This window comes from Sitophilus oryzae, unplaced genomic scaffold (assembly GCF_002938485.1).
Source record: "Sitophilus oryzae breed Bouriz unplaced genomic scaffold, Soryzae_2.0 scaffold_1801_pilon_pilon, whole genome shotgun sequence".
NCBI classification, from domain to species: domain Eukaryota; kingdom Metazoa; phylum Arthropoda; class Insecta; order Coleoptera; family Curculionidae; genus Sitophilus; species Sitophilus oryzae.
In genome coordinates this window covers 1,884,495-1,904,269 of record NW_022146504.1, presented here as the reverse complement: position 1 = coordinate 1,904,269, position 19,775 = coordinate 1,884,495, and the positions used below count along the sequence as shown (strand labels likewise).

General features: G+C 35.2%; 1 protein-coding gene across 1 annotated transcript in view; it reads left to right on the top strand.

The window, feature by feature from the left end:
- The first annotated feature begins 6,201 nt into the window (after positions 1-6,201).
- LOC115882962 (gustatory receptor 5a for trehalose-like) overlaps positions 6,202-19,775 on the top strand; it is a 50,808-nt gene continuing 37,234 nt past the window's right edge. The window contains exons 1-4 of the mRNA XM_030901231.1: positions 6,202-6,237; positions 6,480-6,605; positions 7,844-7,951; positions 15,847-16,164. Coding sequence (XP_030757091.1) covers positions 6,202-6,237; positions 6,480-6,605; positions 7,844-7,951; positions 15,847-16,164 — 588 coding nt within the window. The remainder of the gene's footprint in view (positions 6,238-6,479; positions 6,606-7,843; positions 7,952-15,846; positions 16,165-19,775) is intronic.

The following is a 19,775-nucleotide window of genomic DNA, read 5'->3' as shown; positions in this document are numbered from 1 at the left end:
GACCCTCTTCTTTGGAATGACGATCTGCCTTCTCTCTTCTTGTCCCTCCGGTCTCTCGATCACACGGCGAAGTAGTCCGTTATCTATTACCAAGGAATTCCACTGGGCCCAGTACGACTTTACGTTCGGCGAATATCTGCAAACTTCTTCCCACGTTGGTCTTTGGCCTGTGTTTTTCCAGTTAATTACTAAACCTAATTCTGGGTCACTGGTTTGGTCATTTGCAAGATCTTCGGGTTGCCAACTATCATTAACCACAGTTGTTCTTAGGAGTTTCACTTCTTTCTCTTCTGCTCGGGAACAATGCTTACAGTCCTTAGCGCAAGGTCTTCTGGAAAGTGCGTCGGCATTTCGATGGATTGCCCCAGCTCGATGTTCTGTGTCGAAGTCAAATTCTTGTAATCGTTCAATCCATCTAGCTACCTGCCCTTCAGGATTCTTAAACTGCAACAGCCATTTCAAAGCAGCATGGTCTGTTCTTAACAAGAACTTTCTTCCATAGAGATACTTGTAGAAGTGTTCCACTGCTTTAACTACTGCTAGTAATTCTCGTCTGGTTACACAGTAGTTCCTTTCCGGTTTTGACAAGGTCTTACTAAAATAACCAATGACTTTTTCTTGACCATCCTGGATCTGAGACAGAACAGCGCCTAATGCAACATTGCTAGCGTCGGTATCCAATATAAAGTTTCCGTTGCCAAGAGGGTAGCTAAGTATGGGCGCACTAGTCAGGGCCTTCTTCAATTTTCGGAATGCCTCGTCAGAATCTGAGTCCCAAGAGAAACGCCTCTCGCCTTCGGTAAGTCTGGTCAATGGTTTTGCGATGGTGGCGAAACCCTGTACATAGCGTCGATAGTATGTGCATAGTCCCAAAAAGCTTCGTAGTTCATGTTTATCTTTAGGTATCGGCCACTCTTCCCACTGTCTTGGTCTTCTTGGATCTACCGCAACTCCTTGGGAGGAGACTACATGGCCCAAGTAGTGTACCTTTTCTTGACACAGATGACATTTCTTGGGGCTAAGTTTCAAACCAGAACTCCCTAGTCGCTTGAAAACTTCTTCCAAATTCTTCAGATGATGGTCAAAGGATTTCCCCACCACTATGATGTCATCCAGGTACACTAAACAGGTAGTCCAGGATAGTCCCTTTAACACAGACTCCATTAGTCTCTCAAAGGTAGCTGGCGCGTTGCACAATCCAAAAGGCATGACGGTAAATTGCCACAGTCCGGAGCCCACCGAGAACGCTGTCTTCTCTCTATCTTTCGGCGCCATGTCGACTTGCCAATATCCACTTTTCAGATCTAACGTAGAGAATATCGTTAACCCCGCCAGCGTGTCTAGAGTATCGTCTATCCTCGGCAGGGGATAACTATCCTTCTTGGTAACATTATTGAGCTGCCGATAATCAACACAGAATCTGGTGGTACCGTCTTTCTTCTTTACTAGTACTACCGGCGATGTCCACGGGCTGTTAGATGGTTCGATGACATCTTCTTCTTTCATTTCTCGAAGGATTTTATCAGCTTCTTCACGTTTGGCGAGCGGAAGTCTTCTCGGATTTTGTTTGATTGGTCGCGCATCTCCTGTATCAATTTTATGTTGTACTAAATTGGTACGACCTCTCTGTCCTGCTTCTCCTTTATCAAACACATCTTGATACTTGATTATCAGGTTTCTCAATTTTCTACTATTTTCGGGAGATAATCCCTTAACGTTTACTAACTCCTTCACCATTTTGTCCGGAATTTTTGAAGTCGAAACTTTGGAGGCTTCCACGCTTCGAACGACTGAGGAGACCGAACAACAGTACCCTAAGAGGGTTCCCTTCTTCAAGGATACAGAATAATAATTCGTGTTCATTACTCTCACCGGTACAGTTTTCTTCGCTCGTAGCAGGGCTTTTCCAACAGCGATCCCTCGTCCTATTTCGCTGTCATGGTTCCTTGGCTCCAACAGAATAATACTCCCATTATTCATTTTACCTTCTAGGCAACCATCCAAAAATATCTCACAGCGCTCAGGGATCGAAACATCTTCTGCTACCACCACGCGAAGCGTCTCCTCACATTTTCGATGCAGAACCACTTCTTCTTCATTTATTTTCAAAATTCCTTGTTTGAGGTTTAGCTCAAAACCTCTAGTGGTCATGATGTCCATTCCGAGAATAAGTTCATCTTCGATGTCTGCTACTAACACTCGATGATTAAAACAGGTGCTTCCGATAACAAAATTAAGATCTACCTCTCCATGGACAGCAGCGGAGCCCCCCGTAGCAGTACGTAGTCGCCATTGTGTTGTTTTAACCTTCTTCGATGTTTTAAGAATGTCCGGTCTGATGATAGTTTTCGTCGCACCTGTGTCCAACAGCATGGTCCGGAACTCTCCATCAACAAAACCATCCACAAAAATGCTGTTGAATTTGTGTTGTAGCGAGGCGACTTGAGCAGTTTTCGTTGGGGCATGTTGGGTACAGGTCGACGTGTGCCCCTTCATTTCGACCCTTAGTAGTTTTCCGACCTCGACGGAGCCGGTTCTTCGTTCTTCTCCTTACAACGGCTTCGCACGTGTCCTACCTGTCCGCAGTTCCAGCAACGATCGGTCCCTTCTTGCCCATGTACTGGTCCATTATCTTCCGAATAATCCCTTCCACGGATTCGTCAGAACATTCGTCGATGGCCCGTACTCTTCCTAAAGACCGAGAACTTTGTTTCGCGGCCTCAAATTCTAGGGCACGTGCTAAAGCATCCACCAAGTGCGTTGGGTGGGCTAGGAGAAGTGCTTGTCTTGTCTCGTTGTCACGTAAGTCGTCGGAGAATGCCTGTACTGCCAACCGCTCCATAACATTCTCTGGCGTAGCAGGGTACGCAAGGCGAACGAGGCGGGCTACGTCGGCTTCAAACTCCTGCAGAGACTCATTTGACTTTTGAATGCGATTTTTTAGCTGGGAATGACATGTTCCAAATGAGCTTGGCCGTACCTCATTTCTAAATGTCGTACCAATTGCTGATAATCTCCCTGTTCCGATGGTGACAATGTCTGCAGAATATCAGTCGCATCTCCTCGCAGTGCGACAGTCAAAGCGGTAGCCTTTTCAGCGATTGTCCATCCGTTCGCTCTCGCAACGGCCTCAAACTGGCAAAAATAATTGGCCCAAGCGGTCTTTCCGTCAAACTGTGGAGGCTTAATAACTGACTTTGAGATATACTTATTTTCGACTAGTTTCGGTGCCTCCGATGTTTCTTGACATTTTGGTGAATTGGCCTTTTCTATTTCTTGTTTTAAAATTTCGATTTTTTTATTTACATCGTTCTCAATTTGTGTTATTTTGTCTTGCAGTTCTGTAGAATTATCTATAATCTTTTCTTCTAATTCCCTGGAAGATTCCTGGATTTCTGTTATCTTTTCTTCTAAATTAAGTATTTTATTATTTAAGCTGGCCTGTATATCTTTAGAATTTTCGATGATCTTATCTTCTAATGTATTGATTAAATCCTGGGAATTTTCCATAATTTTATCACTGATTTTCTCTTCTAAATTAACTTCCAAGTCAATTATTTTACTATTCAAATTGTTCAAGTTGTCGTCTAATTTTTTGAGAATTCTCTGTCATTTTATCATTCAAACTCTCTTCCAAGTTAATCATTTTACTATTCAAATTGTTCAAGTTGTCGTCTAATTTGTGTAGGCACGAGTCAAGGTCACCTTCCAACTCAAAGCAAAATGTGTCAGGATCCTCACCTTCCTCCACCAAAACGTCTCTCAGTCTAGCTTGCAAAATGCTTTTCTTTCCATCTGTCTCGCACTCTCTCTCTTCCAATATACATTTCAGTTCGGACACTTTCAAGTCTTTCAACAATTTTTTCAGAGCCATGGTCAGTCTTTTTATTTTTCTTGTCTATCACACACGCCACACTTGACACCAATTGTTACGTTTTTCGTCGGTTCCGTGTGGATAGAAAGTCACAATTTATTTAAACACTATTTATTTAACACTAATTAACAAAAACAATAACGATAAAAGACTTATAGAACTATTTACAAACGATTTATAACTAAGAATTTATTTTGAATTTTAGCGCGTCAACTGTATATTTATAACTGCCCTCTCTAGGCCACTGCCGCCGGCTTTTATACCGACAGGTAAAAGAAATCTAGAATAGTCCAAAATCGTTAGGCGCATAGAGAAGGTTTTCGAATGTTCTCGTATGTACGAGTCCATTCTAGTGGGTCTCGATTCTTCTCGAACGAATGAATCATTGCGGTGTCTATGCGATGTTAAGGTCATCCGAGGGCGGGCCATATTGTGAGGTTAGGTCGAGTCCACACCGGCTCGCAACAATATTTTAATTATTACAGTATTAAAACTAGATATAAACCTATAATTATGTGACAAAAATTAGCTAGATGAAATCAAATGCTCAAAATGCTTCCTTTCCTGTTAACTGCATAAAATGATTGTCTTTTCAAAAGTATCTTTTCATTTTAAAAGGTATATTTATGTTGAGTTCTACCTTGAAAAGCAGCTACAATAGTTTCTCTCATGTTGTCGACTATAGTTGGTCGAGTTTTGTAAACGCTGTCTTTAACATATTCCCATAAAAAAGCCCAGACTAGATAAAATTAGGAGCATTTAAGTATTCTATTAATTGGTGAATGCAGTGTTACTAACAGAATCATTTCGATTCTTTCTGATGTAGGATAAGTTTGCATTTTCGGTAAATTTCTGAGAATTTTTTTTTGTTTTAACTGACACAAAATGAAAAGCAGTTGTTAATGTTGGACTAATTAGACATCTATGTTTAAGTAATGTTACCATATAATAAACCATATCACAACCACCTAGATTTTATCAAATAATAGAGATCTACTCAGATCAAATCATGTAAATGAAAATATCTAGGAAAATCTTTGTTTGGGGGGTAAGCAACCTTAGTATTATATATAGTATTTGGAAGTGACATGAATTCTCCATTGAATATCGGAATAATATACTGGGTGTTCTATTTAAAATAAAAGAGTACCATGCTTTTAAAGGTGACCAATGTTCAATATTAATTTTGTCTCACCCTGTATAACTTGTATCAAGTTTTAATTTGTTTTTAAGTACAATAGTTGATTTAAATTACATATTAGGCTATACCGGGTAAATTCCAATTTAGGTAGCTTTTATTGTAATTTAAAAATTGTTCTTTATTTCTAGAAAATGTTAAATATGTCAAAAACCTTACATTTTAGTCATATTCTCTTATAAAACTCACCTTTATTTTTCTCCCAGAAGCCAAAAATCATTTAATATACAGGGTGTCCCAGAAATAAGTGCAAATATTTTAAGGGGTGGTAGATCTCGATAAAAGAAACATATTTTCTCTTTATCGTTTTTCAAATAAGTCCAAATTATTTTACTTTGAAAATTTCCAAAAAAAAATATTTTTTGCTAAAATTTTGAGAACCACTGGATCTTTTCTGGATTTTCTTTCTTGCAAATTTAATCTAATACCTATGTTGCCATATTATCAAGAAATTATGTTTTTAACTAAAAACTAAAAAAATTTCCTAAACTTTTTTCAAAAAATTTCGAATTTTTAAAAAAATTTTTTCGCAAAAAAAAAACTGATAGGCGTGTTTCTGGGGTTGAACTATACTACCAGTTAAAATACTTGCACTTATTTCTATTCTAGGACACCCTAGGGTGTTCCATTACAAAAAACACAACTTTGATATGTAACTTTTTTTGGGGATACCCTGTAGAACGCTCTATATTTTTAAAAGTACTCTGAATTTACCTACATACGCTTACAACATTTTATTTCAATACAAACTGTCGTTCTCTTGGAGCCTCCGCGGCATATGAGGGTATGCATCTACTATGCAACTATGCAACTACGCATCTGTCTGTATGTATCTAAATTGCAATAGAAAATAGTATTTATTTTTTCAGATGAAAATGATTTAATGAACTCCTTAATAAGTTTTTATGAATACACAATTATTGCATTGCTTCAAATGTAGTGATTAGGAATTCAATTATATATTGTTATTGAAATTTTAGAATATCTCGTTCATAAAATTCGGTTAATTTCGGCTTTTTCTTATGCGAACAAATAAATATTTTAAGTTCTCCAAACCATGTTATTTTACATTGACATAGATATGTAAATTATGAAAACTTTCGGTAAAACTGAAAAATAAAAGAAAATTATGGCTAGTAAAGAACGCTTGAACCTAACAGGATATGTAAGAAGCTCGCCCAATATCCTTGATATATGGAAGCATTAGAGAATATAAAGTTGCACTTGATAAAGCTATTTTACTATTTTTCTAAAATATCTTTAACGATTTCGTATCAATTGACTAAGGTTAACAAACCTTTTTAAGTAAATATAAGATTTCCTTTGTTATTTTAAATAAAATTTTGATAGCATTTCATTACGTTTATTTTTGATATAACAACTCTAAATTTTTACTTTTGCTTTCAGATTTTGAACTGGCAAAGGACTTTTATGTGGTCTTATACAGATGTGTTTATAGTTGCTGTATCGATATCGTTTTCTTATAAATTGAACCAATTAAATGAGAGAGTCAAACATTTAGTACAGATGAAGGTAATTTTTAACAGGTATTTTTAATTTGGCAAAATTCTTATAAAAGTTTATTGTCGGTTTTATACATTTTGCGCGATGCAGGTAAACGAAGACACGGGCAAGCCTTTGCAAATGTTTGCCAGGATTCCGCTAGATGTCTGTACTTCAAAAAGTTTGAGTATGTTTTAACGAACTCCGTTTATTGGTAAAGTTTAAAAAAAAGCTCTCGTTTTTAAAAATTTGATTTAGATATCCACATTTTATGTTTCTTTTTCTTATAGCCCAATCAATCTTTAAGCGAATCAAATTAGAGAGATCACTTGGGAAAAAGTGTTGGACACCTAATTATTGATTTGATTGGTTTATTGGACGTGAAATAGAAGTTTCCTAGGTTTGCACGGTTGGTCGACCGCCGCTCGACCCAGGAGGCCCAAAAAGGTAAAATTCTTGTACTTTTTTCAGATTTTCGCCTATAGTTCCGAAACGTTGCGTTCAAGCGTATATTTTCGTATTACGTAATCTAAAGAGAACTAGACTCTCTATCGAATGAGTATACATTTAGAAGCAGACTTACTAAATGCATTTTTCCATTTTTTAAGATGTTTACTAAAGGTGACATTCAATAACCAAAATTCTTTATTCATGTTAAATTACCATTAAGGTTTACAATCGTCAATGTTATCAAGCTTTGCAGGTTACAAAGTAAAATTAAATAAATATGTAATACACATTAAAAAAATACACATTAACATTCACAAAGCACGATCTCATTAAAAGATATCTTAGCCAGATAAATTGAAAGGAAGATACTCGTCTTGCGAGTAGAATGCATTTTCAATTAAATGTCCTCAATTTAATTTTGAAATCCTTGTTTGATAAATTCATAAAACATTCATGCAGTTTATTACAAAATTTGACAGACCACTACCCCGGACCATCCTGACACCTTCTTAGACGCCAGTAGTCTGTTACAATATTATTCTCGTGTATTATGGTCATGAACTTCGCTGTGAGTTGTGCATGAGTCTATGTTATTCCTTAAATCTAGTAGGTTGCGATAAATAAAAGATGGCAATGTCAAAATTCCCAGAACCCGGAAAGCGGTCTGACATTCCTCTCTGTACCCAAGACCGGCCAGCAGTCTTACGGCCCTCCTCTGTAATCTAAAAACCCTGTGGGTGTCAGCTGAGTGACCTCATACTTGGATGGCATGTGAAATTCATTGTGTTTTGCGACACATTATTAGCTAAATTTCGCAGAAGGAAAAGGCCGCTGCACAGTCTCTCACAAACCCCGTCAACATGCCCGCCCCGATGAAGCCTCGGATCCAGACAAACCCCGAGGAATTTTACCTGTTCCCTTGCAACGTGAGTGTCTCTCATAGATAATATTATTTGCTTGTTTTTTTCTGTATTTAACACTAATTTGTTCGCGTGAAACCAATCACTAGCTCTCGAACTGGTCTTCGATATCTGATCGACATTGCAAACTAAATACCTTAGACTTTCTATGTGCTGTATGTCCATTAGCGGTAAACAAACAAACGTAGAAGTATGTCCTTGTGTGCTGTGGACATACCTACTGCTGTTTGTTTGTCATTGCCAAATGGAGAATTTTTTTTAGTACCACTTCTCGATTTTTTTAATAATATTACTTGTAGAATGTAGAATGTTGTAGCGTTTTTTTATAAACATTACCACTGCGAACGGCAGCTTTTCATCGGAGAGCAGTCGTGGGTAAGGTATTTCACTAGAGAGAAAACTAATCAATAACAATAAACAAAAAAATACAGATATTGGGCGCCAGGCATGTACAGAGAAAGAAAACACAGTTGTATATTACTTAAAACTAATGACTATATTTATTCATGATGTTCTTTGCTGGTACATGACATTGTAGAGTTCTAATATAGAGAGGACTATAACCTTGGACACAGTCCGTCCATAAGATAACGGTACAGGGGAACACTACCCGTACCTTGGACACAGTCCGTCCATAAGACAATGTACGTCCATAAGATAATGTACGTCCATAAGACAACGGTACAGGGGAACACTACCCGTACCTTGAATACTACTAGGACCTTGGATAATGCCCGTACCTTGTAAATAATCCGTACCTTGGACCCTAAAAATACGAAACTCTTGTTTAAAACAAAAACAAGGTCTGATAAACAAAATAAACCTACCTCGAAATACTTCCGAGGGCTCAATAATAAACAAAGAAACTGTCCTTTCTTCAATGTAACATTTTGGAGGACAAAAGCAAAAGAACACCAATGTGCCAGCAAAATACAAATACGAGTTAAGGTGGGTCAATCCAAAACTCTGCCCTAAAAATATTCAATAATAATTTTATTTTTTTTTATTTTTTATTTTAAACTACTCCTTACAAACACCAAAAGAATAGTTGTTACAGGTAAGGGACTTAAATCTAAATAAATTAACTTAACAAAACTAAAACTACTGTACATACAATGAATGCAATAAATATAAAAAAAAATTGTTGAATTGAAACTAAAATAATCAAAGTAAAAAAAAACAAAAATGTGCAGGTATAATATCATTTCACTGTGGTGAAGGAGGTATGATTTAGGATCTTATTTATTTCTTTTACATTTGCATGGAAAATATCTATATTAAACTGACTTAACACTGCATTACATTCGTCCAGGATGTGGCACATATAAGAACTGACCGTATATATATTAAATGTTTTATTTGAATTTGTTGTGCGACGTAGGCTGATTTTTGGGACATGAAATTTGATATTATTTATTAGATCTGAATTATTGAGTTTATAATTATTTATTATGTTATATAATATTATTAAACATTGTACGATTCTTCGGGCGTGTAGATCCTGGAAGTTGAATGAGCTTAACATGTTTTTATATGATACCAGCAGAGGGAAAACTGGATAAACACCATTTTGTTTAAAATATAGATATCTTAGAAATTTTTTTTGGATTTTCTCAATCAGATCGCGATTGCATTCCGCTGTAGGAGTCCATATAATTGATGCATATTCTAAGTGAGGCCTGACTAAGCAATTGTACAGTTTAGACAACGTACTAATTTGTTTGAAATGCTTAGAGTTTCTAATGAGAAAACCCAGCATTTGATATGCTTTATTAACCATGTTTCGATAGTGTAGATTAAACCTTAAGTTAGATTCAAACGTTATACCCAGATCTTTGATAGCCCTACTTTCAGTCAGAGTTTCACTATGTATACGATATTCAAAATTTATCCTGGTTGATTTACGTGTAAAGCTCACAAATGAACATTTTTCGATGTTAAGAAACATTTTATTGTTTGTAAACCAAGTCATAACATTTGTCAAATCACTCTGAAGATCAATACAGTCACTCTCGGAGGCAACATTTTTGTAAATCTTGAAATCGTCCGCAAACAAAAGACACTCGGAGTGCATTATGCATTCCGGAAGATCATTCACAAAAAGAATAAACAGCAATGGCGAAATGTTGCTCCCTTGTGGAACTCCTGAGTGACAGTAAATGCGTCCGATGTTTCGTTGCCTATTCTAACAGTACAGGTCCGATCTGTCAGATAGCTTTTGAGCAGCTCGAAAGCCTTTTTTGGAAAAAACCAAAATGTATAAGTTTGTTAAGTAGTAGTTTGTGGCTTACTTTGTCGAATGCTTTTTCAGCATCGGTATAGATGACATCTAATTGCTGCTTATTATCAATCGCAAGGGATGCTGAATTTGTGAAAACGCTTAAATTAGAAATAGTTGATCTATCTTTAAGGAATCCATGCTGTTCTTTCACAATGTGTTCATTGATTAAAAGTTGCAAATTCTCATGCAGTATGATTTCAAAAACTTTAGCAAGTGGACTAAGTAGATTAATAGGTCTGTAATTTTGAATTTTATCAATTCCGCCTTTTTTGTAAATTGGAACCACTATTGATTTTTTTAATGTATCGGGAAATACTCCCGTATTAAGAGCGCAATTGAATAAATGAGTCAAAGGCTTTGCTAGTATTTCGGCACATCCTTTAAAAATATAAGAAGGGATATTGTCAGTGCTAACGGACTTTTTCGATTTTAATTTCTTTATAGCTGCTAGAGTCATGTCATTTGTTATTTCAACGAAGTCAAAATTGCCCCAGAAATCACCGAAATCCGAATAGACATCGATTTCAGACGGTTCATAAACTCCTTTAAAGTAGTTTGCAAAAGCGTTAGCAATATCCAGACTTCCCTCGTAGGATGTATCGTTGTGAATAATATGTTCAGGTACCCCGTTGCCCTGCGATTTAGACTTTATAAACTTCCAAAACCCACTCGGATCGAGTGACGCATTGTGTTCAATGTTTTTATGATATTCCCGAAATTCAACCTTTGTTTGAGCTTTAATACTGGTCCTGAGATCTCGGAATTCAATAGAAAATTTATTTCTTCTGTGCATTTTGTTTTTAATATTTATCTTTTTTATAAGATCTTTAGAAAACCAATGCGGAAATTTTCGTTTGTGGAAGCTTTTAGAGGATATTTTCTTTGGAATTGTTTTATCGAGAACATTATAAAGTTTACAATATAATTCAGACATACAATCATTAGGATTAGATATGTTTAAGAGGGAGTCCCAATTAACATCCCTCATCATACTATGCAATAGCAAGTAGTTGCCTTTACTATAGTCATATGTATAGACAGAATTTATCTTTTTAACATCAGTTGTTTTGACACTAAAATCAATGGTAATGATGGATGATAATTGTCCTCCACAATCAATGAAGATACACATTTTTGTACGACTAAATTATTTATATTACTTATCACTAGATCTAACCTACGACCGAGAAAGTTATAAACACTATTCACTTGAACTAAATTATTAAAACATAAGAAATGCATCAGGGACGAACTTATGTCACACATAACAGCAGGAAAAAAAGGTAGATTGAATCGCCCGCTAATAATAATATAGGATCACCATCTTTCAATATGGAATCCAGATAATCAAAAATAGAAGTGTAAGTTGCGATATCGGAATTTGGCGGGGCATATAGACAGCACACGTAAATACATAGTTATTGAACTTACATAGTATTAAAAAGAAAATCACTGGCACCAAAACTTTGTGAACTAATCAGTTGAGTGCGGATATTTTTATTGGTAGCAATTAAAACCCCTCCACCTCTTCTATCTGAATTGCCGTTCTCTCGATCTCTGCGCATTACTATATACCGGTCATCAAAGAGTTCTGAGTCACGAAAACCATCAGTCAACCACGTTTCAGTTAACAGGACAACATCATAATCATCGGCGATTATACTAGTATAGAGTACATCGGTTTTAGTTCGTAAGCCACGTACATTTTGGTAGTAAATGTGTAGGTTCAGGTTACTTAATTGGTTTGTAGTTCTATTCTGGGGTAGCGTTTCCGAAAATTTTTTGTTGTATGTCGGTTGGTAGTGGGCTATCTAAATGAACTGCAGGCAGAGTTGGTCCCCCTTAAGGCATCAGACGGCAGCGGAAATGTCTCCGGAAAAGTTGTAATTTTAGGACGCCAATTATCCTGTTTACCTCCCAGAAGCTTCTTCAGTCGTTCTTCGAAGGATAATTTGGCCTGTGGCATTTCCTCAGTATGCTCTAGATATTCTTTATATATAAAATTTGCCAAATTCTTTTTAATCATGTAGTCTGCTTGCTGCCTCCGTAAAGAAAACATGTCATCTGGTGTAAACTGATCAAGCGATACAAAAATTCCACCACGTTCCACAGCATGTATGCTCTTTTTAATAAGGAGGTTATACTCATAGACAGCCTGTTTTTGTTTATATGATGTCATACTTTGACATGCCCCTATAATAATTAGATTCGTATGTTTGTACAGGTCCATCATCCCTTTTACAGCTGAACTGGTCAGAGTCGTTCTTTCTTTAGCACTGCGTGGGTCTACGAACAACATGACATGGTCCTCCCTACCAAAAGCTTCACTAAGATACTGATAATAACGAATCTAATAAAGATAATACCTCATCTTTACCTGTTGCTTCGAAATGGCAGCTGATTCAGATTTTGCAGCAAGATTTAAATTATTACCATTTCTAAAAGCCGGGATACAACAGAGCGGCAAAACAAAGTGAGGTTAAGCACGGAGAGAGTTGACAGAAGCGATGTTGACAGCGCCTCCTCAGAGCGATAACAGGGTTGTGTCAAACGATAACAGGGTTGGCGACTAGGGAACGTAAAAATTACGCCAAGCGTGCAAAATAAATTATCAGGCCTGAACGATATGGAGTCCGATGACGATACGCCAGACATCATATATATCATATATAAAAAAGACATGTAACGAACTAAAAACGTTACAATGTTTAGGAGGGGAGTTAATCACCGCGACCTTAAAGATCTATTGTGTGTTCCCTTTCTTGAGTTATAACGAGTTATAACTCATCATACAGTCTCAAGGCTTTAACAAAAGCCAGTATCTGAGACGGCTCCACAGAGGCTAGCTTCCCATCCTTGAGATCAGCCGTACCAAAGTTCATGGCACGAATGGTCGTCCTCTCGGCGCACTCAGTGGTGAGGTGTTCAGGTGTTTCCCCATATTCCGCACAGAATCTGCATTCGCCGTTGTTTCTCAGCTTCAGCCTACTGAGGTATTCGTTGAGGAGACAGTGTCATGTTAGAAACCCCGTGACAATCCGAAGATTGTTTTTACTTAAATCAAGGAAAACCTTTGATTTTTCTCGGTCGTAAGTTCTGAGGAACTTTTTCGAGTGTCTTAGACCGTTGGAGGACACCCATTCCAAGTTACGGTTGGAGTCTTCCAGATTCTTCAGTTCCGCTTTCAGTTGGTTTCCGCTTGGAAAACAGAACGGTTCTGGTTCAGTTAGTGGAGTGTTTTCTCCTTTCCCAGCTAGATCATTTGCTTTTTCATTGCCTTCTATCCCTTGGTGAGCAGGCACCCAGCGTAGGAGGACTTTATTTTCTTTGCCCAACTTGTTGAGCTTCTCTAGGCATTCTTTGACCAACCTCGAAATAATACTACTTAAAATAATGAATGGGATTACGCTTGGGGACCATGTATTTGGGGATACGGACCGTGGTAGCAGAAACATAAAAATAAATTTTACGTCTAAAGGACAGTCAACAGTTTTTTTTTTCAATTTTTTCAGATATCATCAAAACTAGATTTTTCACATATAGGTACTATTTTTATGATTTTTTATCCATTTTTCAAGTATACCAGTTTTTCGGTAAGGTTCTTTCAAAAAGCGTAGCATTTTTTCTTTGCCTGCCAAAATTCTAAAAAAATGGACAAAATGCATCTAGAAAGTCTCATCCAAAAAGTCCCATAGGTATTTCGCCACTGTAAGACAATCTATGAAATAAAATAGTTATTTTTTGTAAACACTGCTGCGTTAATCCAACTGAAACTAATAATTGTCAGCAGTGGCTTACTAATAAACAGATTTGCCTAATATATTATAGTGGCGAAATACCCACAGGACTTTTTTTTTGGAGAGATGAATCCGCCACAGAGGCATAGACGTTTTTTAAAAAAGTCTGCTCCTCATTTATTCAATTCGGTTCTGTAGTACGGATGAAAATCAAAAGTTGGATGGTGAATTTATCCACTTTGCTGAAAATGCATTAAAGTGACATTGAATTGTTCATCACATGGAAAACATGGAAATCATTCTAGGTAATTAGAAAAAATGCAACTAAAGTTATAAAGGGTCAAATTGAAGGTTTAACTTTAAATTTTATCAAGTATTGAAAAGAAAAGAGAAAATATCAAAATGAAAATATTCCCAAACTTGCCATATTTATGCTCTTCAATGCCCAAGAGAGGTACCTACCTCGCATTCCGTCCAACGCTGTATGGAATAATTGTAACGTAACTGAGAGATGATAAAAACGTGCTTTGTCGTGTTAGTCTTGTAAGTTGTCAGCGATCTGGTGGCGGAACTGGCGAAAAGCCACCGGATTTGTGGCCGATGCTACTTCGCTAGAAACATCGTCGTCAAGCCACCAGAATCCTTCAGAAGATAAGTTGGCGGTCATCTGTTACTATAGATTTTTGATACCAGTTTTTTTTTTAATTTTATAACCCATGTTTTTGAACAATATCGTTTAGTAGCAATTACCACAAGTCCGGAGGCTTCTCGCCGCTTTCGCAACCAGATCACTTACGAGTCAAATACAAGAAAGCCCATATCTTTGTCATCTCCCAGTTCAGCACCAATAATTGAAGGAAAAAACCTTGAAGGCCAGGTTTTCAACAGAATGGAAACACTATGTCTCAATTAATATCTATCGATAATACCACTTTTAAGTAATTTCATACAGAGGTGCAAGGAATGGGGATATACCTTTCTTGGGCACTGTGGTAATTTCCGGAATATTTTCATGTTAACATATATACGTTAAACCCGCAATTTGATGCTCTATAACTTTCATTGTATTTTTTTAAATTTAGAACGACGTATTCCATTTGACGGACGACTGAATGTCCGTTTAATGCATTTTTGATCAAATTAGCTAAATATCACCATTCTTCAACTTTGAATTTAACTATACTACTGAAACGAATTGAATAAATCTACCAGATAATTTAATTCTCTTTATTTTGCCTAACAGCGAAATATTCACTAGAACGCACCGTTTCGGAACTATAGGCGAGAATCGAAAAAAGTCCAAGAATTTTACCATCTTTTGGGCCTTCTGAGTCGAGCGGCTCTTTCCCGTCAAATGAACCAATCAATTCAATAATTAGCTTTCCAGCACTTTTTTCCAAGTTACCCCTCTAATACATCTTATTTGACTGGCCTATAAATGCACATTTTCACGGTTAACCGAAAAAACAACCGAAACTTTGTTTTTCATTTTAAGAAAGAGCATTTTTCTACTTTTCACAATACACAGAATGCAACATGACTCAAAAATTCAGTCGGGAAATCGATAAACTTGTTCAAATTAGTTTGCAAACAAAAGTTTAACAAACATTTACAAGTTTTTATTAAAGTTTGGAATCGTTTTTGCCAATGCTTTTTTGGTGTGTACACGTCATTAAATACCGAGTTAAATACTAACATCAAATATCATTAAAGATATACCTTAAATACTAATTGGAGACAATGGATCGACATTGTATTTAAAATCCCGAATTCTAATATCTTTAAAATTACAGGAAATTAATATTTCATTATTTTATTAATTACAAAAAACAATGGGGATGATACTTTCAACACCTTTCTTGTAAAACAATATTTTATTGCAGGAGGCAAATATATACGTATGGAGGCATGCCAGAGAACAATATGCTAAGCTAACACACTTGTTTTTAATAATAAAGAAGAAACTTTCAGCACTACTTCTAATATCTTTTTCTGCGAATCTCTACTACATTCTAATACAAGTTTATTACATGTTGACTGGAAGGGCTGAAGGATGGGAATTGGTGTATTTGCTCTTGTCGTTCAGTTTGATTATAATTCGATTGAGTAGCGTATGCTATTATGGTGGAGTATTTATTATTCAAGTAATGGAAATAATTAAAATGTTGCATTCAGTGGACAGTTGCATTTACAACATAGAGGTAAGTTTCTTTAATGTAATTTATAATGTTATTTACTGTTACCTTCTTTTTTTATTTATTCTGAAAATGTTCGTCTTCTAATAAGTTTCCATTATAATTTCTTCTCCTTGTCAAAGCTCTCCTAATTTTTACTGTGCAGGCTAATATTGAAAATTTTGCAATTTTCTTTGAATAAAAATAAGGAAAAAGCTTATCAAAAAACTTGAAGGTGAAGTGCGATGGGGTTAAAATGGCGAACTTAAATTAAGGAATTTTTGGAGTATGTAATTACAAAATCTAATTCCGCAAAATACGTAAATAACAAACAAGAGCAAAATTTATCAATAAAACAGTAAAATACAGGGTGGCGCACCTCATTCGCCTCGGTTGACTATATGAAAACGGGAAGATGTAGACCCAATTTTTTTTATAGGTATATGTAGAGAGGCAATGTCCATAATTTAGAATTATTTCCAAATGTACAGGGTGTGTCAGAACTAAGATACACACCAAAGTTATATTTTTTCTTAAGAAACACCCGGTATTTTATTTTATTTTTGGATTATTGGGCATAAAATAAGGCATTTATTATAAGGGTTTAATATGTTTAAATGCTTTGGCGACACCAGCCATCTTGATTACAATTTTAGTGAAAAATCGCTTTTTATTCAAAATCTGAGTCAGAGAGGTATAGGAAATCCTAATATAGTTTGAAAGAGCATTTAAATCTGCTTCGACTTATTAAAAAAATACTTAGTGTTGTATTTGAAATAACAAAGTTTTTATGTAAAATAAATATTTATAATAGACCAGCAATTTTTGATACCCCTGTACACATTTAAGGAAGCAATAAATTTTTTTAGTAAAGTTTATTTCTCTGGCTTGAAAGTCAGCACAATTAACTAAGTAATGTACAAGGTGTTGAAATTTTTTTTATTATAGCATACATATTTAAATATATCTCAAAAACCAAAGCCTTTAAACATATTAAACCCTGTAATAAATGCCTTATTTTATGTCCAAGCATCCAAAAATAAAATAAAATACCGGATGTTTCATAAGAGAAAATATAACTTTGGTGTGGATCTTAGTTCTGACACACCCTGTACATTTCAAAAAAAAAAATAAATTATGCACATTACCTTTCCACATATACCTGCTACATATATGTATATACATATACCTTTCTACATATATCTAATATTAATAAAAATAAATAGCAAACCAAGACATGAGATTTTGCTACAGGTGTTCGACTTGCCGACATGTCGACCGTCTTCTGTTGGACAGATGGGACCGTTTATGAACATTTCTCGCGGAAATCGTTAACCTAGTCAAAGTTAAAAGTTACAATCTAACCTAATACCCCGTAACTCCTAAGCGGCAACAGATATTGATGTACGGTTTTCACAAACATGTTTTTAATAAAAATTGAGCTCCAGACACCGATATTAGTTTTCGTCTATCCCCTGTAGAAAAGGGTGTTTCCCTTTAAAAGCGTTCAATTTGACCCACCCTGTATAAGATGCCGAGCAGTTCAACAGCCCGTTGCGAAAAACTCATCGCAACCTTATTTGAATATTTTGAATGGGAGAGTGGTAGTAATGGTCTTTTATGTCCCTTAAGTGCAGCAAGGAGATCAGTTCTGTTGACGCAAATAATAATTGTTTATATATTTATAATTAATTCATTTTTGTTTTCTAAAATTTTTGGTTAAAAGAAAATATTTATAGTATAGATAGTATTCTGTAGATAAAAATAAGTAAAAAAGTTCGTATAAATATATGTCCTAAAATGCTTACTCTCAGAGATACAGGGTGTAGAAGTTTCATTTTTATTTCGATTTTTTCCAAATAATTTCTGAAGTAAAGTCAATATTTGGATGAAAATTGGTGCCTGGGAGTTTTTTGACATGAAAAATTTGATTATGATGTCAATATGACTCCTACTAGTAGAGGGCGCCAACTACATGTGTTTTAACTGTTTTGAAGCGTAATAACTTTTTGTCCATACCTGTATAAAACTACCGAGCGAAAAAATATACATCTTTGTAACTTTTTACGTAAAAAATATCTCCTTGTAAAAATCGCTACAAGCAACCGTTCTTAAGATATTTAGAATCGAAATAGCCAATACATGTCATTATTGACGAAAAATAAACACGTTGAGTAGATAGTTATTTCACTGAAATAATAAATTTGGGAAATTTCGAGGGAAATTTTTATTTTTTTAAATTAATCATCAATTTTTCTGCAAAAAATGATGATAAAACAGTTTCTGTTGAACTTTTGGCACAAAAACATTTCAAATTTATGATTTCAGTCTAATAACTATTTAGTCAACATGTTTCATTTATGTCAATGATATATATATATATATATATATATATATATATATATATATATATATATATATATATATATATATATATATATATATATATATATATATAAATTATTAATTAATATTTATTATATATATATATATATATATATATATATATATATATATATATATATATATATATATATATATATATATATATATATATATATATATATATATATATATATATATATATATATATATATATAATAAATGAAAAAAAATTAAAAAAAATAAAAAGTAAAAAGAAAATTGTTTTGCTTGTCGTAAAGGGGGGAACCAAGCTCCACTCCCACAACCGGTTTCTGGGCCTACCCTTCATCAGGTGGGCTGTCCAGGGGCTGGTTCTCACCCATGGTACAAAGAATACAAGGTATGATATTGCGCAGGTTGGTCGCTACGTCACAGGTGATAACAGGCGCTATTGGTCAGCACGCTCCGCGCGCCAGTTCAAATCGTCAAGATATTGTTATAAACCTGTTTTTTGTTTATATACCGTCATTGATTTATCGACAAGCAAGTTACTGTGGAGCAGTGCGTAAGGAGTCGGGCTAGGAAACGAGAGACCGGAGTTCGAATCTCGGCCGGGACATAACTTTTATTTATTTTTTTAAATACTGTTGTATTCTATAGTTTATTTTTGTAGTATAAAAAAAAAGAACTATTTATTCTGTTATTTTTTAATCTCCGTTATTAATATAAATTGATTGTTAGTACAATACCTCATTTAATATAAAATAATATTCTACTTTTTGAAATGTATCGGGCCCTAATTGTACCTAAAAGTAATATATTTTTAGTGATATACCATATTGTAAACTATTTAATATTTCAGTCACTTAAAAAGTTAATTTGCATTGAATAATTGCCTACCATTAAAGGAAATTTGAGCTATATAATCCTTGATGGGCATATTCTGGGTATGCAAATACTTCCTTTAAATTTTGGGTGTCGTTCAACCGATTTATTCTCAAAACCAGAAACTTCTACATATAAAAAGAAGCAGAAGTCACTAATTATAATAAACTTCACCCTTGGTATTACTTCCACTAATTATAATAAACTTCACCCTTAGAATTACTTCTATCACAATTACAATACGTTCATCTGCATTGGCATTTTCTACTTCTCGATGGGAAACAATAAACTTCCCAACATTTTTTAAATGATGTAACAATTCCTCTTGTGGTTACTTTTCCATAGATATCCTCAACTCTGTCCTCATGTGAATTCAGAGGCAATGAAAA